General features: G+C 36.0%; 1 protein-coding gene and 1 long non-coding RNA gene across 2 annotated transcripts; one reads left to right on the top strand and one right to left on the bottom strand.

Moving 5' to 3' along the window:
• The first annotated feature begins 1489 nt into the window (after positions 1-1489).
• LOC121256948 lies at positions 1490-15573 on the top strand. Its single transcript, XR_005939138.1, has 3 exons — positions 1490-1500; positions 13387-13393; positions 15435-15573. It is a non-coding gene; the product is annotated as an uncharacterized LOC121256948 (long non-coding RNA).
• Positions 15574-18736: 3163 nt separating this feature from the next.
• LOC121258166 (reticulocalbin-2) lies at positions 18737-21346 on the bottom strand. Its single transcript, XM_041159554.1, is given in 7 exon segments — positions 18737-18862; positions 19399-19495; positions 20055-20210; positions 20351-20416; positions 20500-20602; positions 20793-21224; positions 21227-21346. Coding segments are annotated over 7 exon segments (1044 nt in total). The 5' UTR covers positions 21291-21346.
• Positions 21347-22308: the final 962 nt, after the last annotated feature.

The raw sequence follows: 22308 nt of genomic DNA, 5'->3' as shown, positions 1-22308 counted from the left end.
TGTGCGATGTGGCACGGGGTGAAAGAGACGTGGCTGGCCGATGGCTTACAGTGGTGCAAAGGCTGGACTGGATACCCGATGCTGTGGTGGCTGAGTAGTGGCTGATGTTGCTCTATTTTCGAGGGCTAAAACAGGGGACAAACAGCTTCGCGTGGGTTGTTTGTGGCATCAGTTTTAGGTGGATAAGGAGGCTAGGGGCTGGGGGTTTACGATGTAGTAGCAGTGCACAATGGTCCCCTGCGACGATGACTGAGTGGTGCATGACAACGATGGACAGTGATTGGCAATAGTCTCAATGATGGTGCAATGTGCATGCGTTCAGTCAGGGTTTCAGTGATGGTGGTCTTGCGAGTATTGGAGGGGTTCGCGTCATATGGTGGTGGGAAGAAAAGAAAAGAAAAACTGGTGGTCTTGCCGCATGGTTGAGGCTTAAGGAGAAACGACTGTGGCTAGTAAACCTAGATTGGGAAAGAGAATGAGGTTTTGATGAACGTCCAAAATCATGCGTGTGTGTATATATATATATATATATATATATATATATACCAACTGCCGTAAACCCTAGTCAGGTAGAGACGTGCATGGTGGGGAACGTGGTGACGACAACCAAGAACTAACTAGGGTTTGAAAAAAAAAGCATCTATCATAATGCTCGAGGCTATATAATAGGTTTAAGGATTTTAATGAGAATGAAACTCTAGAGTTGTAACCTTAATTCATTTGAAAAAAATAACAAACATTTAAAATAAAATAAAATAAAACATAGGTTGGATTCTTGAGAAAAATAAATAAGGGCCGTAATCTATATTTTAAAAAAAATACTCGAAAACTCAACTAGTTTTTTCATACACAATTACAAAAATATTTAGAAATCGGCCTCGACTAGGTGTGGGTATTACAAAAACTAGATAGAAAGCATGCTCATCCGAAAATTCTAGGGTTTGAACTCTCAAAGTGGTCTAACCCCTAAGTTTATATATAGAACAATATGTGCGACTTCTAGGGTGTGGAGAGAGGTCATAACTACCATATTCATTGTATTCTTGAGAGAACCCTAAGAATAATCATTGTGCATTGAAGATCAATTTTCTCTTGATAAACAGAGATCCATCATATTGTGTACTGCTAAGTCCATTTGCATGGTGTGCTTGTTGTTCAGAAGGATTTTTTAAGCTCTTTGGGTGCAGAGATCGAGTTGCGCTTGTGGTGAAATTATAGAAAGGCTAGTAGTCAAGAGATGCCAGGATGCAGAGATCGAATGGGATACTCGTAGTGTTGTAAGCCAGATTTAGTTACTTCAATGGTCTTGTTAGTGCTTTTAACTTGGTTGTAACGAAGTAAATTTCTATAATGTATTTTAGTAGGGCTGATACTCGCATGGTGCGGGGCGGGGGTACCCTTCCCTGCACCCCGCTCCGCACCATGTGGGGGTGGGGGAAAAAACCCCATCCGCCCCGCCCCCTGCCTAAGCCAACACATTGAGTCTAAAAAAAATTTTGGGTCCAAAAATATTTTTTTAGACCCAAATTATAATATAATTAAAATTATAAATTATAAACTCATTAGAGGCCAAGACAATCCAATGACTTGAATACAATTTTAAATTTTTAATAAATTGTATATATTTATATACAATATATATAAATACAAAAAAATTATATATTTGGAACAGAGCAGAGTGGGGGGCGGGGCGAGACCCCGCTAGGGTCATCCTGCCCCCTGACCCTGCTATGCCATCTCCATGCAGAGCGGGGCGGACGGGGGAGGGGTAGTGAGATATGGGACCCCGCTGCCCACCCCTATATTTTAGGTGATGACTTACACCCGAAATGATTTTAGATTTTGAATGCATTTTTCAAATGAGTTTTCGCTTCGTTATCAAAATTGATGTGTTCATTATTTATTGTGATCTAATTGATTGTTAATTTAAGTAGTCCAATAAATTTGAAAAATACTTATTTGCCCACCCTCTAGATATATTTGGGATCTGAACCCTTGATTTTTCAGTTTGTCTTAGAGCCAGGTTCACTCTGCTAGGACTGGGTTTCTAAGTGTGATCCTATATCAAGTGGTCAAAATGGATAGATCTCAATCCCTTTTGTCAGCCCCTTACTTTGATAGAAGCAACTATGCTTATTGAAAAGTTCGAATGATAGCTTTACTTAAGCCAATAGATGAACGGGTGTGGGTGATTGTAGAAAAATGATGAGAAATGCTTATCTCAACTACTGAAGGTGTAGAAGTTCCCAAGGATACCAATAGTTGGTCTAAAGATGAGATCAATGAGTGTAATTGAAATTGTAGAAGTGTAACTATAATCTTTATGACTAGTTCTTCTTAATAATTTAAGAGAATATTGATGTGTGAAATTGCCAAAGATGCATGGGGAATAGTAGAGGTATGGGTGTACTCGCACCTCCTTGGTGGATAGCCCTCGCCTCCGCATGGACGGAGGGGAAGAGTTGACCCCATGTGGGTGGGTGCCCCCGTTCGGATGCGGGGTTGTGCCATCCGCACCCTACACTCTCTAGAGAGAGAGAGAGAGAGAGAGAGAGAGAGAGTTACTATGATGTTCTAGCTTGGGGAGCTATTGTCGTGCTTGGAGGGCGATTGACTACTCTCAGTTTGGACTGGTTCCAGCATACCACTCATTGGCAGGGAGGGAGAGACTAATGGGGGAGATGGTCGGCACTTTTTGTGATGTTGAAGCTTTCTTCAACGTAGCGTGGACTGAGCTTTAGGTGGCCTCAAGACTAACAGTTTCGTAGTGTAGGGGGAAGTTAAGAAATTTTAACCTAAGACAAAACGCCGCTATTGTGGAGAGTTTAAAGCTTTTTAACCCTCAAAACAACATCTTTTTATTATTTTTTTTAAAATATATGTAATATATATATATATATATAGGTGGGCCAAGCGGACATGTGAAAACCTAGGCGGGCTTGGGCCCAGCCCGACGGTTTTAGCCTACAGGCATCCTCCCGCACTCCTGCCATGTGCGGATGGGCGACCCTGTGGGGGGCTGAATAGGGGGGAGGGGAGGGGTGGACGGGCTGGAGGTGAAGGACCGCTGCCCATCCCTATATAGAGGTCACTCGTGAAGGGACTAGATTAGTGACAAATTATAAATTTTAGATGTTGACCACTAGGTTTAAGGAGATAAAAATCCTAAATGATGGGACTTTTGATGTTTTTAATGCTAGACTCAATGATATGGTAAATGCAAGTCGTAATTTAGGTGAAAAGATCCCTGAACATAGGATAGTTAAAAATGTCCTAAGATCTTTATCAGATTTAGATCCAAGGTCACAATAGTAGAGGAGAGTAAAGACTTAGAGCTTGTTTGGATAGAAAAACGATTTCATCTCATCTTATCATTATAAATTTTTCAAATTCTCAATAAAATATAATAAACAATTCAACTTTTTTAAATCACATACTATAGTTCATTTCTCCACAAGCTAGAGCTCATCAGCCAATGGTTACAAATTTTATTAACTTTGTTTAACTATTCGAAATGATATTCACATCGTCTGTCGACTATTTTTTGTGCACCTTTCTCATTTTGATAAAAGCTCCTCCTCCATTCTATGTTGTCACCCCAACACACTTGTTGATGATCTGACGCATTTTAAAATATATTTTCAAATATAAAACATCATAAAAAATACATGATAAAATTTAAGATGAAGAGCGGCATTGCCATTCTCCTTTTGCCTTGGTTTTGACTTGTGTGAAGCCGAACGGACCGGAAAACTTTGCCGCTACAGCAGCAAACCTTTTTTATATGAACTGGCCGGCTAGGGCTAAGCTTTTGCTACTATATAATATTTGTATTTTGTCTGTCGAGGTTTGTCGTCTCAGCTGTCTAGCTATAAAAACTTGAGCTTCTGGCAATAGATACAAATCAACATAGATTCCCATTTGCCACATTCTCTATCTGCATATGATTGTTGTACATGCATGCCTCACACCTTTATAATGTTGGTTTAAGAAACTTAGAATAATCTATAAGAAGAGCTCTGTTGAAGTATATTAACTGTAATCTAAATTGTGGTTTTTGGGTCCAGGCTATAGAAAGCTTGGTCACTAGTGTTCACTATCTTTGAATCCTTCCCTCTTTAATTCGGTGGATCGGACATGATGTACTTGATTCAATTAAGGGAAGGGGGGCGAGGATTTTCAAGGATCCCAAATGTGATCTTGCAAAGGGAAGAGGGGATGTTATCCTGTTGAACAGTAGTAAAGGTTATATACAGAAAATTAATATTCCAGTTTCCTTGAGAATCCGTATTCAAGCAAAAGTAAAAAGAAAAAACTAAAAATTCTTTCTTCATCACAAAGACAACATAGACTAGCCAATTGGATATATGTCACTATCAAGATTAGCTCATGGAAGTTCTATCCATGAAGGTGCATATATAGACTAAAGTATGCAGATCCAAAACAGAGTCCATGGACGAGATTAATTAAATATATGCTGTAGAGTTTTCTATTAACCGTACAATGATCAGCCACGGTCATTTAATGGTTAAGGTGAAATGGGTCACACTAATTAGTTTAAAACTTATATACATATGTGTGTGTGTGTGTGTGTGTGTGTTTGTGTGTGTGTGGTAAAATAAGAGAAGGGTGGGGGAAAAAACTGAAGTCAGCACTGAAGATCACTTGTAAAGAAATTGAGTCTCACAGGCGAGCTGTGGCTGATCATAAGAAGTTTGGTACGTACTTGAATCCATTATAGCCCGGCCAACGTCTTTGAATTCAGAATTAAAAGGTTTTAGGATCATGTGGTTTCTATTTTTGTATATTATTCTTAGTCTGTATATATATAGTGTTAGAAACAACCATTAGGGAGACTTTTTTACCTGCTATATACTGGTGTGGGTCTTTGAGTTTTGACCAGCAAGTTGATACAATCAATTAATATTAAATGGTTTTAATTTGTCAAAACATGAAGTGGATGGAACTACCTTACCAAAAGATACTTTAATTGGTGGATCCATCACCCCCTCCCGCCACCCACTATCTCCTAGGCACTATTGATATTCGCATTAATTTTCAGTGCTGTATTGAAACTACAAGGTGCCAGTCAAGGATGGTCAGAACATGAAATCATTGCAAGAAAGGAATTTTTGGATGGTGAGAACAAAGATTTCAGAAGATGTCAATGGCCAGATTTTAACTGTACTTAATCTCCTGATCTTCTTTCCCTTAATTATAGGCTTTAGCATTTAGGCAAATTAGGTTAACTCTTTGATCAGTGATTGTGGAACTTGACCCTCTCTCTCTCTCTCTCTCTCTCTAAAGGACGATCAAAAGAAAAAAAAAAAAAAAAAAGAATTGGCCGGAACTGCTGTATATGCCTATATATCCATGTAAATATATATATAGATCGAGTGCTCACAAAATCCCTGGCCAGACGTTTTCACTACTGATTGTACAACAATACAGTGTTTTTGCTGAAAATAGTATATATAAATATTGATGCAGTGATCATGATCAGCATGGCCTTTTTTCTTGCCGGTTTAGTAAACTCAGTACTCTTGATTAAATTAAGATTGGTCAACCAGCAAACGTCTGCATGGTCTGATCCTAATTAAAGAATTATATATGTATATAAATATCTTAATATCATGGAGATCCTAATTAGGGCAAATCATGTCGATCTTCTCCGTTTTATATAATATTTTGGAATTGAATTTAAGCAAATGCAGAAATTTAATAATTTTATTCATACATCATACATATCCAGGACAAACAATATATATATATATATATATAGCAGCAGAACTGCATACATAGTAAACATCTGATATCATAGATATAACATATATTTCATGAAGGCCTTACAGTACATGCATGCATGCATATCCACAACTAGGATTATATATATATATATGCATGGTTATATATCACTAGTAATTTAACTCATTTAGAATGCTACATATTACGAATATTCCACCTACAGGATCAAAACCTCTAGAGAGAGAGAGAGTAGCTGTGTCTGTATATATAGATTATATAATTAGGTGATTCCAAAAGGCAGTAGTACTTAAGGGTTCCTGCCGTTGCCAGGTTTCTTCTTAGGAGGGGAAGAGTAATCATGCTTAGTATTGGCACCTGCTTCATCGTAATCCAGTAGTGAATCAAGCTCTGGAAGCTTCCTGATCAACTTGAACCTGTTGGCATCCTTCACAAACAATTAACTTTATTTATTAGCAAAGAAGATGATCTGCAAGATCGATGTACCTACGTCCTATATATATATATATATATATATATATATATATATATATATAAAATCTATACCATTAATGGTGAAAGTTGCATTTGTAAACGATCGAGTACTGTAACAATAATCAAGTCGTTCATGATCATCTTCATCTCTAACATTGTTTTTTTCTTTTTGGGTGTGTGTCATATTAATGTGTCTTAATTCCTTGCATGTATTTAACCAGTCCTATATTTTACATAAAATATGCTACACACACACACACACACACACACACACACACACACACACACATATATATATATATATAACTACTAGGATATATATACCTTGTAAAGTGAGTGACTGGGGTTCATGCGAACCTTGAATCCTTCAACCTGCATACCTACAAGAAATTAACGTGCAAGAGAATTCGTCAATAATCTCTTCAGTTATGATGGATGGAATATTTGAAAAAAAAAAAAAAAGAAGAAGAAGAATAAGAAGAGAGAGATTAGCTAGATATGTAGGTAATATTAATGAGAACTTTCTCACCATATAAGGGAATGAGGAGTATGAGGAGAAGTAAAAGAAAAGTCTTGAATTTAAGAGCCATGGCTGATCTTCGATCTGGTTGATTGTTTGATATATATTTACTTGGATTAACGTACGAGAGGAATGGAACTAGATCGCAATGCCTAGCTTAAGCAGGGAAGGTGGGGGGGAGGGATGGTCTACTTTTATATATGCATACTGGGTGGTAGAAAATCATCATGTGGCATATATGGTCGAGAGCTGGCTGTTGTCATATAGGGTGCACCCCACCTCATATCAACAGCATGATGATGATGAGATGCATTAATCTTTAGCCACAAACCCTAAAGTCAACTTCACTATTAATTCATTTCACATAATTCATCATAAATATTTATTTTTCTTGTAGTCATTTTTCTAGTAGTGTTTGTAATATATATATATATATATATATATATATATATATATATATATACATTCATGTGGACACAAAGAATTCCTTGCATGGCTCAAATTCTAGCCACTTTCAGTTTGGCTTTTGGGGGTATTTGTCACGGCCTTTTGTACCGGTCATTATGTAGTAATATCATGTCATTTAGGTTTGTCTTGTTGGGTCAACCGGGTTTAGGTCATGATCAATTAGGTCTCGTGTTTGGATAGTAAAATGAGATGAGATGATTTTAACTTTTTGAAAATTTGTAAAGTGATGGGTCCCACCAATTATTGAAAAGTATTTTTAATTATTGGATGGAAAATATTATGAATATATTAAAAATAAGTAATATCTATTATTAATTTAAAAACTCATAAATATTTTGACTTTTTCAAAATATATTTTTTGTAGTTGGCCGTGATTATTTCAATATTTCTAAATATGAACGCATTTCTTTGTTAAATGAAATTATTCTAATTATGACCTATTTATTATACTATATTTTATAAAATTTGAAATATATTTTTCTAATTATATATTATAATAAAATAAAAAATTCTAATAGATAATTATATATATTAAAAATGTGGTAGTTAGCATTACTGTATCAGTATTGTAGTGGTATTGTAGAGACAGGTGAGACTTTGTAGCTAATTAACTGTAGTAGTACTGTATCGTTACTGTAGCAATGGTTGAAAATTCAAAGATGCATGAGATAAAATTTTGTATTCTGCCATTTGGATAGGCAGATAATTAAATATGAAGTACAGCTCATATGAGATAGGTTTATGTCAGATCAATTTCTTTTTGTCACTGTCCCAAATCGTACACATATTTTCTTATGGATCTACATGATTTTTTATATCATTATTACCTTCTTTTCATTCTTGATTTGCTTTGTCACTCATTTGTGTACATAAATACATTAATGAAATCTATAAGATTAAATTTTCGGGACTAAGGAGAATTCTTAAAACTTTAAGGAACACAAACAGCCAAGGAATTTCAAGAGCTTGAGAAGCTAAAATCTTTCACGAATGCAAATGGGCATTTTTAAAATTTTGAGAAGCTGTTAAATATGGATTTTAGGGACAAAAGGTTATATTTCAATCTTTTTGGAGATCTTGAAAATCTTTTTGAAGCTATTTGAACGTAAAAAGGGGTTTCATTACAATATATCTAATGAAATATCAAATCAAGTCACGTCAGTTTGTAGAACCACTTTTATGTAATTCTTTTGTGACTAGAATATTTCCCTTTAAAAATATATTGATCAAGATGTCATATATATATATAATATATTTTTCTTTTCTTAAGTTTTTTAGGGGAAGAGGGTTTTCAATTTGACATGAAGTTTACAATTAAATTCTCTTAAATATAAATAAAAAGGTACTGTGCCCTTGATATAGATTTGCATTTTTTTTTTTGGAGTGGGGCTCCCCCACTATTTGTTAATTCATGCACAATGTTTAAGTAAAGATTATGAGAACGACTGATCATAAATTAAAGCAAAAAATGACATGAATGTGTCATGCAAAACCATTATAACCTCTTCGATCGATCTGAGCCGGTATGAAACACTTCCAACGACTAATAAGAGTACCCATATTATTTATACATATGGCAATGGATCAAAGTGTTGAATGGTGGAATTGTTTCTGAAGAAAGATCCGTGGTACCAAACTCCACTATGGTGTGTGTGTGTGTGTGGTGCTTTTGGTCCTCATATTTCGGCCTTTATCACTAATTTCTAAGTCAATAGAAGAGACAAATTACATGGAAAATGGGCTACAGATAAAACCAAATGCTGAAAAAAAAAAAAAAAAAAAAAAAAAAAAGAAGAAGCATTATCTAGAATTATTAGCTAGTGGATAGGCGAGTCGAGCACTAGGAGAAAAGGTTGTTCACAACTCAACATTTTGACCTCCCAACACACTAATTTTATTTTATTCATACATTAAAACAAAACAAAAGTTAAAGAAATCATCCTCATGGATCGAGAACCATTGTGGCTAATGATCATGATGTTTACATGGTGTACTTGTTGATTGTCTAATAAAATTGTTAGAACTATATATAGCTCTGTTGTTGTGGAAGAGATTATAATTAGAAGTCTAGCTGTTACTTGATTATTTGTTAGAATGTGGGAGCTGCATGGAGGGTTTGAATTGTAGATATGTGCATTCCGATGATTTGTCCCCATTCGTTAGAGGTTTGCTTAGATTGGATTATCTTGGTTTGCCTAGTTTACGTGTTTGAGTTTAATTGTACTTGTTTGGGGTTGATTCTTATATATGTTGGTATTTTGTTTTATTTGTTATAGGTTTTCCTCTACCATAAGTGAGAGTTTCATTTAATAAAGTATGGAGGTGCCGTCCCTTTTTTTTTTTTAAATGATGATATGTTGAAGGGATGCATCCGATCGAGCATATGTTGTTCTATACATACTTTGCATTCCGAATTATCAAAATTGATACAATATTATTACAAGTACTCCGAATTATCACTTTTTGTCTAATGTCGACACGATCTTTAATTTGTAATTCAAGTTTGACAGTTAGTTAAGATGGCAAAATATAGATAATAATGTTAATATTGATTCATGTTCGGTTGTATTTATGGTATTCCTCCACTTTAAGTTAGGTTGTTTTCAATATTAAAGGTGAAAATTAATGTTAAAATATCGAAACATGAGACGACCCTATTCGCAGTCGACAATACATAGTTAGAAGGTACATATATACCATATCAAGTAGTACTACTATTAAATATTTTGCAAGTTCTAATAATTAGTTGAAGGTGATAATTGGAGGGTAAAATTTGAATTTTATTTTCCTATCATGTAGATCAAGTAGTAGTTCATGATGCATGCACACGCAAATGTGACCAGTGCCATATATACTTGTGAAATTAATGAGAAATATTAGTGAATTAGTATTACATGAATAGAATGAAATTTGGGGTTTGCCCTGCGTTTCAAGCCTCTAATTGTGATTAAATAGTTACAACACATTAATGGTCATGGAAGAATGAATGGGGGCTACAGGGGCCTGCCCCCCAATCCTTTTTAGTATATGTGTGTGTGTGTGAATTCTGAAAGACTTAAAAAAAAATAAAAAATTCATGTGCATAGATATCTTCTTGCATCTCCAAATATTTCTCAATATGGCCCATCAAGACTTACTAAAAATTTATAATTGATCCTTTTAAGAATAAAAAGAAAATTACAATTCTTGGAGCTGATCATAACCACTATTAGTTTAAATTTTTTTTTTTTTACTAAACATTTTATCATTATCATTGCTAGCTACAAAAAAATTATTAATTTGTGACCAGTTATTTTTTACGAAAATGACTATTTTCTACCAAAATGAATATGTTTTCATCACAAATAATCATTCACATCGCAAATAGCTCGTCATAAATGTTCGTTTTATTGTAGTCATGCTATTATATTTAACTTTTCGTCTTTATCCTTTCTATATCTCTTTTTTTTTTCTTTTTGTTTTTTTTTTTTTACAAAAATTCTATACTACTATCTTCTGATAAACTCAAGAAAATTCTGAATTTTATTAAGTTAATTGTATGTGAACATGAGGAGTAAAAGTTTTCCTTTTCCCCTTAATTTATCCTGATATTAAGCATTTACTAATTTAAAATAGCTTGATATTTATATTTGTCAATTTTGTAAAATGTTTCTCTTTTTTAATGACTACTGATTCTTTTCCCTCTTGTGCACCAATACCACTTGTCAATTGAACTTGACCTTTTGATTTTTTTTTCCATAAAAATTGTCAAAAATCATTTTATTTTAAAAATCCCCTGATAATAAATTAATGCATATAAATTGTAATGCAGTCTTGTTGTGTAGCTACCACACGTTGAAGATACATGAGCAAAAGATGAATGAAGCCAAAAGGATAAGTGCTGTGAGCAGCATTTTGCAAAAGTGCCACTAAATTTAAGACTTCTCAGAGTGGTAGGTTCTGTTCATTTAGGAATATGCTTACTGTATTATTACTTCATTCATCATTTTTTTCCCACTCCCCAATCATATATTCCTTCTCTCTCTCTCTCTCTCTCTCTCTTCTTCCATGTTCTTCTGTACTGCATGTAGTATACGTATGGAAGGATTTTCATGGAGAAAGTTGCTGCACATAGAGTGATAGATCAGGAGTTGCAGGAAAATAATAAAGAAATTAGGCAAACTTTTTCCTTCTACACTGCTTTGATAGATATATATACGGAAGGTGGCAGTCACGTCACAGAGCGCCGCACCACTTTCTTCCGTATGCACTGGAAAACATTTTAGCAACAAGATATTACATAAAAATAAATCACAAACTTATAATGTGGCTCGATGTTGTATATCATATTGTAAAGTTATAACTTTTATCATAAATAGATCTTATAAAGATACGTCAATTTATAAATTTATTTTTGTGTAATCTCTTTATATCTGTAACAAGTTATATATGTAGTATCTTGCCATACCACCTTCCATCTCTTCCCCCCAAGAGTTTTGTGGCCGGCCACTATCGGTGGACACCAAATTCTATTTTATTGAAGTCCATATATACCGTTAATTAGAATATCACAAATACGTCCTTCCCTCTCAAAGGCACAGCACGCACTCTTGCGTCCCTAAGAAAATAACACCCATAGAAAAGTCTACTGGCTTCTCCCTTCCTTTACTTGATCCTACTCTTGATCCAACGGCCTGATCTCCTTGCTCATCTTCCCCGTTTGCTACATCTTCCTCCTGCTAATTTTGCACTCCATTTTCCTATTTTCTTCTCATTTATCTTTACTACCTTGATGAGAGATGATCTGCTGCTAACTAATTGTCTACCAAAATAGTGAAAAACCACTGTCGTACGTCCTTTAAGCCCGGTTTGGATGGTCAAATCAGATAGTTTTATCTCATCTAGTGTGTAGGGATGAGAGGGTTTTGGACATCTAAACTTAGTGTTTGATCTTTATTTCATCTCTATTACATCTATAAATTTTCAACTTCATCTCAAACATTTCTGACATGAACAGTAAAAAGAAACTACAGTGAAAAGCACTGCCCAATTCTCAGACCTGTCTGGCGTTTTCCTACTTTTTTTTTCCCTCTCATCTCATATGCGAGTTCTCCTTTTCACCCAAGCCTCTGCTATCTTGGCCGACTTCATCCAAGGACAGATCAGGAACCTCAAATCTGCAAGACAAATCTACAATATAATTCATATACTTATTTATTACAATAATCAAAATTATTATAATTTATAATTAGAATACAAAATGACGAATTTCCTATATATAGAAAAATAAATAGATAAAAATAAATTTTAAAAAAGAGAAATTATAGATTTCGGTGGGATCCACCCATTTATCAAATCGTAAAAAGTCAAAACTATCTGATCATCTCATTTCATTATCCAAACATATATTTTTTTACAAACTATCTTATCTCAACTAAAAAAATCTTACTATTATTCAAAACATCTCATATCATTTCATCTCATCTGACCTGCGTATCGAAACCGGACCTAATTCTCTCCACCTCCTACCATGCATGAAGACGTTCTTTGACAGATTTCCAGCCTCTCATATTCAGGTCTTTTCCTTCATTTTTCTTCAGCTTAATTGCGGCCTTGATGTTAAAAACCCTGATCTAGCTAGTGCCATCGTTCGCTCTTCATGAGAGTTGATATACATGTTCATGGTTAGAAGTTGGATCTTTTGTAATTTCAATGAACATAATACGACATAAAATAACTAAAATAAGACAACTTTAAATGAAATACGTACTGACATAAGATAAAGAAAGCTTATCATTATTCAGAATCCAAATCAGTTAGTAACAAAATCTTGGCAACTAGTAGGGGTCACATGCAGAGGGATTTAAGTAAAGCTTTGCTTATTACAAAACAAATATATCTTTATAGTAGTGGATGGATGAATAACAAATGCTTCATGTTCACTAAACTAAACCAATTATCTCCCTAGTACTTTATATACCTAGCTAGCTAAGAGACATGCTACATACATACAGTAGTAGTGCTTTCAATCTCTTCTTTAAACTTACAGTTTGTATAACAAAATTAATTTTCTTACATGTGAAAATGGCAACAACGACGATTTACATTTGGTCCTACAGTCATGTTTGCTATGCATAAATGGAAAATTTAGTACTTCCACATTGATTGATTCACACAGAAAGATTTTTTGTGCTTGTTCCTTTTTTTTTTTCTCCATGATCTTTTGTACTGAATGTTGAGAAATATTGTAACACCTCGGTCCCGAATGGGTTGAAAAGTTATTCTTGTCACTTAAAACCGTATCTCACAGTACATATTTAAACTCTAATTTCTCAATTACACATAAATCTCATTGTTTTAAACCAACTACTTCTAAAATAATTAACTAAGAACGCCACCAAGTCTCAAAATAAATATCAACCTTCCAAAATATTAAGTTGACAGAGTAAAACAAAACTAATGAATAAAATTCTCCAACAAGCAAAGTACCATATTTGTACTTAATCTACTATACTCACATAGCCTTACCCATACTCCCTATTTTTAAACAACTCAGTAAGTAGAGAATACTCGTATGTAAACATGAGCCTTTTTATAGAATTCAGAATGCAAAACAAAATATTTTATTTTCAGAATGCAAAACCAAAACATGTTCTCAAAATATTAGAGTGACAGTTCAGAAATATTCATATTCAAAAGTTCTTTGGCATAACATAACTAAACATCAACATCATATCATCTCATGTCAAATCGTATAAGAGCATCATATCAAAACAGAGACCATGTTTAACCACCGTGGTAGGGTTGTGCTATCCCCGGTGGCCAAACCGAGCAGAGACAGAAGTGCATCTTATCCTTATTATTCTTGGAGTCCCAAATATGCACACAGGAAATATCATACAGAAAACTACTTTGTTTTCAAAGTGGGTGCACTCTGAGACAGAGAAGTTAGTACCAACCCAAACAGAGGCCACATTTTTACACCCATGGTAAGGTCAGAGCAAAACAGAGCAGAAACAATGCCAGATACAGAATCAGAATGTTATGCCAAAAGTTTTCAGATGCCACATCATATCAAAACAAAGTACCGAACAGAACCATATCATTTTCACATAATCAAAACGGATTCAGAACATCTTCACATAACTATGCATACATTTTCAAATTTCATATTCGCTCATTCTGCACAATTTAGAAACAAAATGTCAAAAATATAGCTCATATCTACACCAGTCATGACATAAATACGATTCTCTTTTATACATATTTATGAGTAATGCAGAACAAATAATTGAAATTGTATCAAATTTCTTTTCATAACAAAACATGCATATTTTTTCAAAATCAACCTTAATCCATTTCTTTTATAAAAAATATAGTATAGAAACTCTGCTTACCTAAACTTTTTTTTTTAACTTCTCTGATTTTTCTCACAACAGTGCCATGGAGATATCAATCATCACCTATAAAATAGTAACATAATTTGCGTAAATTCTTAATTAAGCACATACTTCATAATTAAAACCTGATATATAAAAACCTATATTTCCTTAATACTTTGATTCTCATACAACATTCTCTAAATAATTTAACGATTAATTCCTAAAGCAAAATCACGCTAATCCATCGGTTGCTATCAATCTTTACACGCTATTTTTCTTTTTCTTTTTATGAATCTGCCTTTGACACCGCCTGAAATTCCTTAACTCGGAACCTAGGTGCAAACCAGAAATATGCATGGTGCTTCTTAGGTGCAACCCGTACTCATGACACTAAATAAATCAAACCCATAACCCATTAAAATTACAAATACAACTTGTAAAATATATATATATATGTATGTATACAGTACCAAGGAGGGAGAGAACATGATTTAACTTACATAAAGAGAAAGAGAGAGAGAGCTTGGCCAAGAGATATATAGAGAGAGTCACCGAGCAAAAGGGAGAGGACGTGTCGGTTACTATTTTGGTTCATATGTGTGTCTCTATGAAACACTTAGCAACATGGGACCCTTCGATGGTGGTGCTACAACAGTGCATAGTGGAGGAATGAAAGAGAAACTTGCTCTGCTTTTGGTTAGTTTGTTAAACACCTTGCTGCGGATTGTATGGATGGCCCTGCGGATTGTATGGATGGCGATGGATGAATGGAGAATGATGAATTAACAGGAAGATGATGAAAGGAATTCAAACTGTAATTGAAATTGATAGTTACTGGGTTGTTCGAGGCAAAATCCAAATCCTCCCAAACACTCAATACATTTGTAATAATTTCCAGAATGATCTACGTCTTCCCCCACCCCCACCCCAGTACATATTCCCCTTTCTGACACTAACAAACTAACAAGCATATTACTAAACTGACCCTACAGATATAATAGAGATGCAAGTGCTAAAACACTGTGTTTAAGACATAGGTACTTAAAAACACAACTAGACTTTGCCGTTTGAGATATGCACGATGTTGTCCTCTAGCCTGCCAATACGCCGTATTCCTTCAATCTTGCACGACACCATCTCATCTTCAGCAGTACACTTCAACTACTCATTTTAGCCTCTGCATCTCATTTTAGATTGAGATGAAATGTATCCACCTATGCTGGCTCAAGAATCTACAGCTACCATAATCCTTTCCTTAAAATTAAAAGCAAGCGTAGCCTTCTTTTGGAATCCATCAAAGTTGACCGTGCCTAGGATCTCAAACAATAGGAATGTGGAAAGCTCGTTCCCAGCTTTGAAAAATGTAGAAGATGATTCAAGACCTCTTGTATCAAGCTTCAATGCTATTTCTTTAACTACATGGTAAATGTAGATGAGGTATGGCCAGTCAATGGTAACTATTTTTGTTTGCATCGCATCTTTTGGAAGATTAACTTTACTATAAACCTTAAAAACAACCCAGAAAATTTTTGGATTAATCTCACAACAATGAGCCTCTCTCCTTTCTATAAGAAAATCCCATAATATAGCAATCTGCTTACTACTTCCAAGGATATCAACCAATGATAAGAAAATCTCTTTAGGCATTTGGTCAAATAGCTTGAGCCCTATTCTTTCCCTCCCCGCCCGATCAAAAAAAAAAAAAACATTCAAGTGACTATAGTCATACCCTCTTATTTCAAATGACAGCTCGATTCTTGTTCTCCCAAGACGAATTTCATAAATCTTACCACCGTATTCCTTCAGCTGCCCAACGACATACTCATCAATTGCATCAACCATAAAAAGCACCTCATAGCTCTTCTTAAGCCTCTTCAAGATGAGCTCGATTCAGTACTAGTGGCATGCGAAGATCCAGACCATCACACCAGATTCAGTGCCTCCTCCTAGAGAAGGGCAAATTTGAAATCCTTTCAAGTAATCGCAGTCCTCAATCTCTTTATGGACCATATCGAGCACAAAATGGATGAGATCTACGCCTTCGGTGTAAGGCCCTTTAGCCCAGTTGTTCCTGGTGATTTTGTAGTACACGTTCATCTTTTCCAGTTGAAGACCATACTCGCCCTGGTGCCTCCCTGTTGGATCTAAGTCTTGCTCCACAAACTCCACTTCCCAAACCTTGGCTGGGAAGGCTCAATTGAAAGTGGGCTTAAGATGTGGGAATATGCGAATGCCAAAATTCATCTTCTGGACTGAATATGCCTGGCCAAGGGACTCCTTTCGGTTCAAAAAATACTCAACGGTGAGAGGAGGCCACTCGAGGGCTTGGGTCTCCCATGGGGTATGCTATACGAGGCGTAGAAAAATATCCTTGCATCGATGATCAATCAGCCTCTTAGAGTCGTCTACTCTGTTGATAGGGTGCATCTTGGTGATCAAGTGCTTCGTCTTTATGAGATTGATATCTAATGGCATGTTAATGGAGGAGAGACACGAAATATAGATAAAGAAATTTGAGGGTTGAGAAAATACGATGGGGTTGTCAAAAGAATTCTTTATAACAAAGGATAGAGGAATTTCTTTAGGGACTGATATTGTGGGCACTGCCATTATCTCCTCCACTTCGACCACCATTTCTTTTCCTTTCTTCACAATTTCATCTCCATCCTTCGCTCCATTTTCCTCATGCATTGAGGATTTTTGTGTTTCTTCAGTTGAATCTGCAACTAATTCCTTCTTTTCTTCTAATTTTTTTAAGTCAAATTCTTCATTCCTCATATCAAGAAGGAGATACCCAATGCATGAGGATTTTTGTGTTTCTTCAGTGAAGCCGCCAAAAAGGAAAGAGCTACCACCAGGATAATGTCGATAGAGTGGGCCGCCGTGGATGTCGGATTTGGAAGCGTGGTGGAATCTTATGATCCTGAGGGTTAAAAGCTTAACCGAATTAGTACCAATAGTCCTAGGAATTTTGGATCAATGGTTGGGTCTTTAACATAATTAAAACAGGAGATCTTGAGGTTTGTGGCTTGGCAGTGGATCAGAGTCATGTGACTGTTTATGGGTGGCTTTTGTCGTGGTTGCTGCGTCTGAGATGGTGCAAAACATGGCTATTTGGGGACGTGCGTGGGTGGTCGAACTTGGGGTTGAGCATTCGATGGGTGGTTGTTTACAATGAAGGAGACCAGCGAACTAGGCCTATGTTGGACGTGGGCAATGGCTGAATAGAGGACTCGAAGTGATTTGCATGATCCAATCTGGTGCTTTACGGTGGCCATGACTTGGTTTAGTATGGAGGGGCATGTGATGCGGTGGTTTCCGTTTGGTGTTGAGTGAAAATGGTTGGGCACGGCTTGGCTTTGGTATTGTAGGGATGGTGGCCTAGTTGCAGTGGTGTGGAAAGGCAGCTCGTTGACTTCTCTGGTGCAACGTCGTCAAGTACAAGAGTTGCGGTTTACTTTGGGCTGATGGTTTCACTGTGCAATTGCATGGGTCTTCATGGAGGCTGCTGGACTTCGCATAAGGGAGCTTCATGGTGGAACCGCTTGTGCAACTACATATAAGTTATGTATATATATGCAGTATCCTAGGGCAGTGAAAGAAAAATGGCATGCATGCTACGTGGGTATAGCAGTTGGTATGGGTTAGGAATCTTAATGGGAAGAGAACTCTAAAATAGTAATCCTAGTGGAAGTAGGAGACATGTATGGCATAGAATTTTAGAGAAATGGGCATTAATTGGGCCTAACTGGCTTTTGGATATAGGCCAAAATTTTAAAAATTTCAATTATTTCTAAAATAATAGCCCATTAATACCATCTCAATATTAATTTACTGAACCTTGGGTCTTAAATAAACTTTTATTTTTACTCACGGGCCTAATGAGAAATCCCAACTAATCAAAAATTTTAGCTCGTGGGCTTATAATAAATTTTCCAATCAATCTCAAATGAGGTTTCTGAAATATCGACCCGTTAGACGAAATTTCTGCCCAAAAATCCATATTCCATCAAAATAAATTTTGAAGTTCGTAGCCTATTCCAAAATTACTTGTTAAATCTCAAGTACATAATAACCCTAAAAGAAAATTTTATATTTCCCTTGACTTGGTGCTGGATCTGGGTGTTACAAATATTCTGGAGATCACTCTTCAAAGCTCATCATGGTAATCTTCATCAAGATCTTCATTGTTTTCGTTGTAGACTGCGTTATAGAAAATATGGTCGTGATTGAGCATCTCATCAATTGATAAATTCCCATCTTTGTTATCATCAGCCTGATGAAGACACAAGTTAGAAAACCAAATGTTCATACTATTCATGTTAAGAATATAATACAAACAATTAAATCTATATTTTTCTATCAGTTTAAACTTTTGGGACAAGTGGTAATTTCACATGATAAACTCTAGAACAGAGGTCATGAGTTAGAACCCTAACTCTACACTCTACCTCATTTAATTAAATATTTTATGTATTGGACTCACTCATTGAGGAAAATTCTAACCCACACGTGAAGGGGAGTATTAAGAATATAATACAAATAATTAAATCTACATCTTCCAATCAGCTTAAATTTTTGGAACAAGTGGTAATTTCACAGATCATAAAATCATTTTTTCAAGTCTTTTTTTTTTTCCATTTTGGAACATTCATTTGCCCCATTTTGTTTACTAATATAGATTGATAACCAAGTAATTAGTAGATATCCTGGCTTTTACTTATGAGATCAAAATATGCAATGAGATTTTATCAATTACATATTCTTACACTTGGTAATGCAAAGATAGAAAATTATAGCATAGCAACTGACCTGCCGAATTAGATGACTACTGTAATATTTTACATATGACAGTTCTCCTGGGTGAAGGTAATGGAGTATGGGTTTCAATTCTTCCTCTGCCAAGAATCTGGAAAATGTGTTGTTGATCTGAAATTAGCAACTAACCTAAATATATATAACAAATAGCCTCCCAACAATACCATAAGACACTAAAAATATGATCCAATAGTGTGAAAGAAATTAAAAGTAGTTTAGCAATTGAAAAATTACTGTTACATATTGGTACAACCCACTATCAGGAGTAATATCTCCTGCATGGTTTAGTAACTAAAATCTCCAAAAGTGGTATCTCTTGGACTTATAACCACTTTCACCGTGATTTGTATCCCTTGGTTGTCTATATAAAAGATGTTATTTCAAACAATTCAGAACATAGAAATTTCTCTCATGATTTTCTATCTATACATAATATTGAGATTGTGGGATGTTGTTTTGTTCTAATTGTAATAAAGCAACACCGTTTGAGCTTTTTACTTATTTTGGAAGTGAGAGGTATCATTGGGCGGTGCAGAGCACTTCCAAAGATCCTGTTTTGGTTGTTCTATCAAGAAAGGTGTGCAATATTTAGAAAACTCCATGTTTCTATATTTAAAGAACTTGTCTTGAGTTCATGAAGGCATGCATACTTGTCATTGTTCACATCAAGCATTGCAAAGTTCTCTTCGGCTGTGGGTACATAAGCCCCCGCAGTTTCAAAGTAAACATAATTCTTGAGAATATCATATGCTTGATCAAGGAATTCTGCAAAATTGAGTTTCCCATCACCATCCTGGTCCATCAGCCTATCAAGAAAATCATCATGTTAAGGCACCAAGCTAATATTAAATTCTTGAGATAAAGCAAGATTTCCAAAATTATTTATTATTGGTTTGTTGAGTCAGTATATATGATGTAAACACTGATAAAGAAATTAACAACTTACTTGATCTTTTCTCTCAAAATCCAGTTTTGAACTTTTTCGTTGCGACTGTCTTCCGGATGCAGAAAACTGCATGAAAGTAGTGGTTTTAATGATCGATTTCCATGGATAAGATGAACAAACAAAGAGAGTAAAGGACATAGAAATTTTACTCTTTAAATTCATCAAAGCTAAGAGATCCATTTTGATCAGCATCTGCATTCTCAAGTTGCACCTTCCACCATCCAGCTTCACCATGCTCCATGCCATTTTTCTCTATTTCACACACTTCCATGTCAAACCATATCCAATACCATTCTTTAAATAAATTGAATCCACCATTTCCTAACAGCTCAACATTTATTCCAACATGCCGTAAATTCCTAGACTTATGTTATCATCGGTCATCTTTTGGGAAACCAAATGGAGCTTGCTTAAAAATAAGTACATAAAAATCATTAACTACCTATATCTTCATTGGAAAAATGAGGTAGATACTCCATGAAAGATATGGCTCCATCACCATCTTTGTCACGCAATGCCAACTCTCTCTCTGTTCTATAATTCATTCTGTCATGCGCTTGTTGTGCAATCCAATCCTCTAGCTCCTTGAAACTAACGACCCCATCATTTGGTTCCGTGTCTAAGAAAGGAAACAAGACCATCAACCTCAATGTTACGTTCAATTTTCCTTCACTAAAATATTCGCGTGCTTCTGCAACCTCGTCGGTGAGGGAAACATCTTCGAGATTCAGTGGATTAACGGGGCCACCCAGTTCATTTTTTTCGGCCGACCTCTCAATTTTAGCAACTAGAGGATCGAAAGTAGAAAAAGGAAAGTTGTGCCCAAGACGACGATGTAGGCCACGGCGGTCTCGACCGTGTTGTGAGGAGGGGAGAAGACCATGATGATCAGGACGATGAAGGCAATAGCTACGAGGGTGCGAAACACCGCCTTCGCCATTAGAGACAAAGAGCGGTGCCCAAGGAAGAGGAATGGGCATAGGAGGATTTAGGCTGCTTGGTCTCTCTCTCTCTCTCTTGTTTTCTAAGGTGTCAAAATGAATCAGGTGGGTGGGAAAAAACGGTTATTGACAGTTAAGAGTGAGCGGCTAAAAGGATGAATGAGCCGTGAGTTTTAGCATGCTCAAAACTAGGAAGCCACCCACATAGGGAAAAGGAAAACAACACAAATGACACACACACACACATATATTGTCATTAGTTCTGGCAGTTGAAGAGAGAGAGAGAGAGAGAGGTGGAGGCTGCTTGCAACCCAATGACATAACTGCTGTCCAGTATCCAGCAGAGGTGGTGAGAGGACATGTGTAATATCAGGGTCCAGCCAAGTCTATTAAATATTTTTGAGCTTATGTATGATTTGGTTTTTTAGGCTCAATGATTGAAAGATATTGTTTGATGAGAGGTTTATGTTTGAACATGAGGCCACCTCAATACTCCGTGCATGCTAATTGCCATGCACGTCCCTACGTGTTCGGAAACAAGCAAATTCCCACCGCCTGGTTTTTTTTTTTTTTTATTTCCCTTTAAACTGCAGCAGTCCACGTTCACCACTCCATGCACATCTCTATCCTTCACTTTTTCGGCAACTGTCACAATTCTTAGACAACACGTATGCGTTAGACGTTGGTGTTCTTTCCTATAGTGTTGCCACCACTAGATTTTATCGGTGAAACAATTTCTTCATGTTGTTAACCAGCTAGCACCCGAGGCCAAGCAAAACAAATTGCACCGAACACCATCCTCTGCACCGTAGCATCACCAACCTCATGCATGTTCATCTTTTCTTCGCTAGCATGACCTCCGTAAGCCAACCACCATAGCCCTCTGTCCATCAGCTCCGAGCAACTGGACGAGATTTCTCTCACACGGCAGAAGCCACCGACGCCACCACCCCTCCCCCATCTCTCGGAAAACCCAGCCGTTTATCCTCTGTTTTAGCTCCCGAAAACAGAGTACCG

Source organism: Juglans microcarpa x Juglans regia, chromosome 3S (assembly GCF_004785595.1).
Source record: "Juglans microcarpa x Juglans regia isolate MS1-56 chromosome 3S, Jm3101_v1.0, whole genome shotgun sequence".
Taxonomy (NCBI): domain Eukaryota; kingdom Viridiplantae; phylum Streptophyta; class Magnoliopsida; order Fagales; family Juglandaceae; genus Juglans; species Juglans microcarpa x Juglans regia.
Note: the sequence above shows the minus strand (reverse complement) of the source record. Positions and strands in the feature narration are given on the sequence as shown.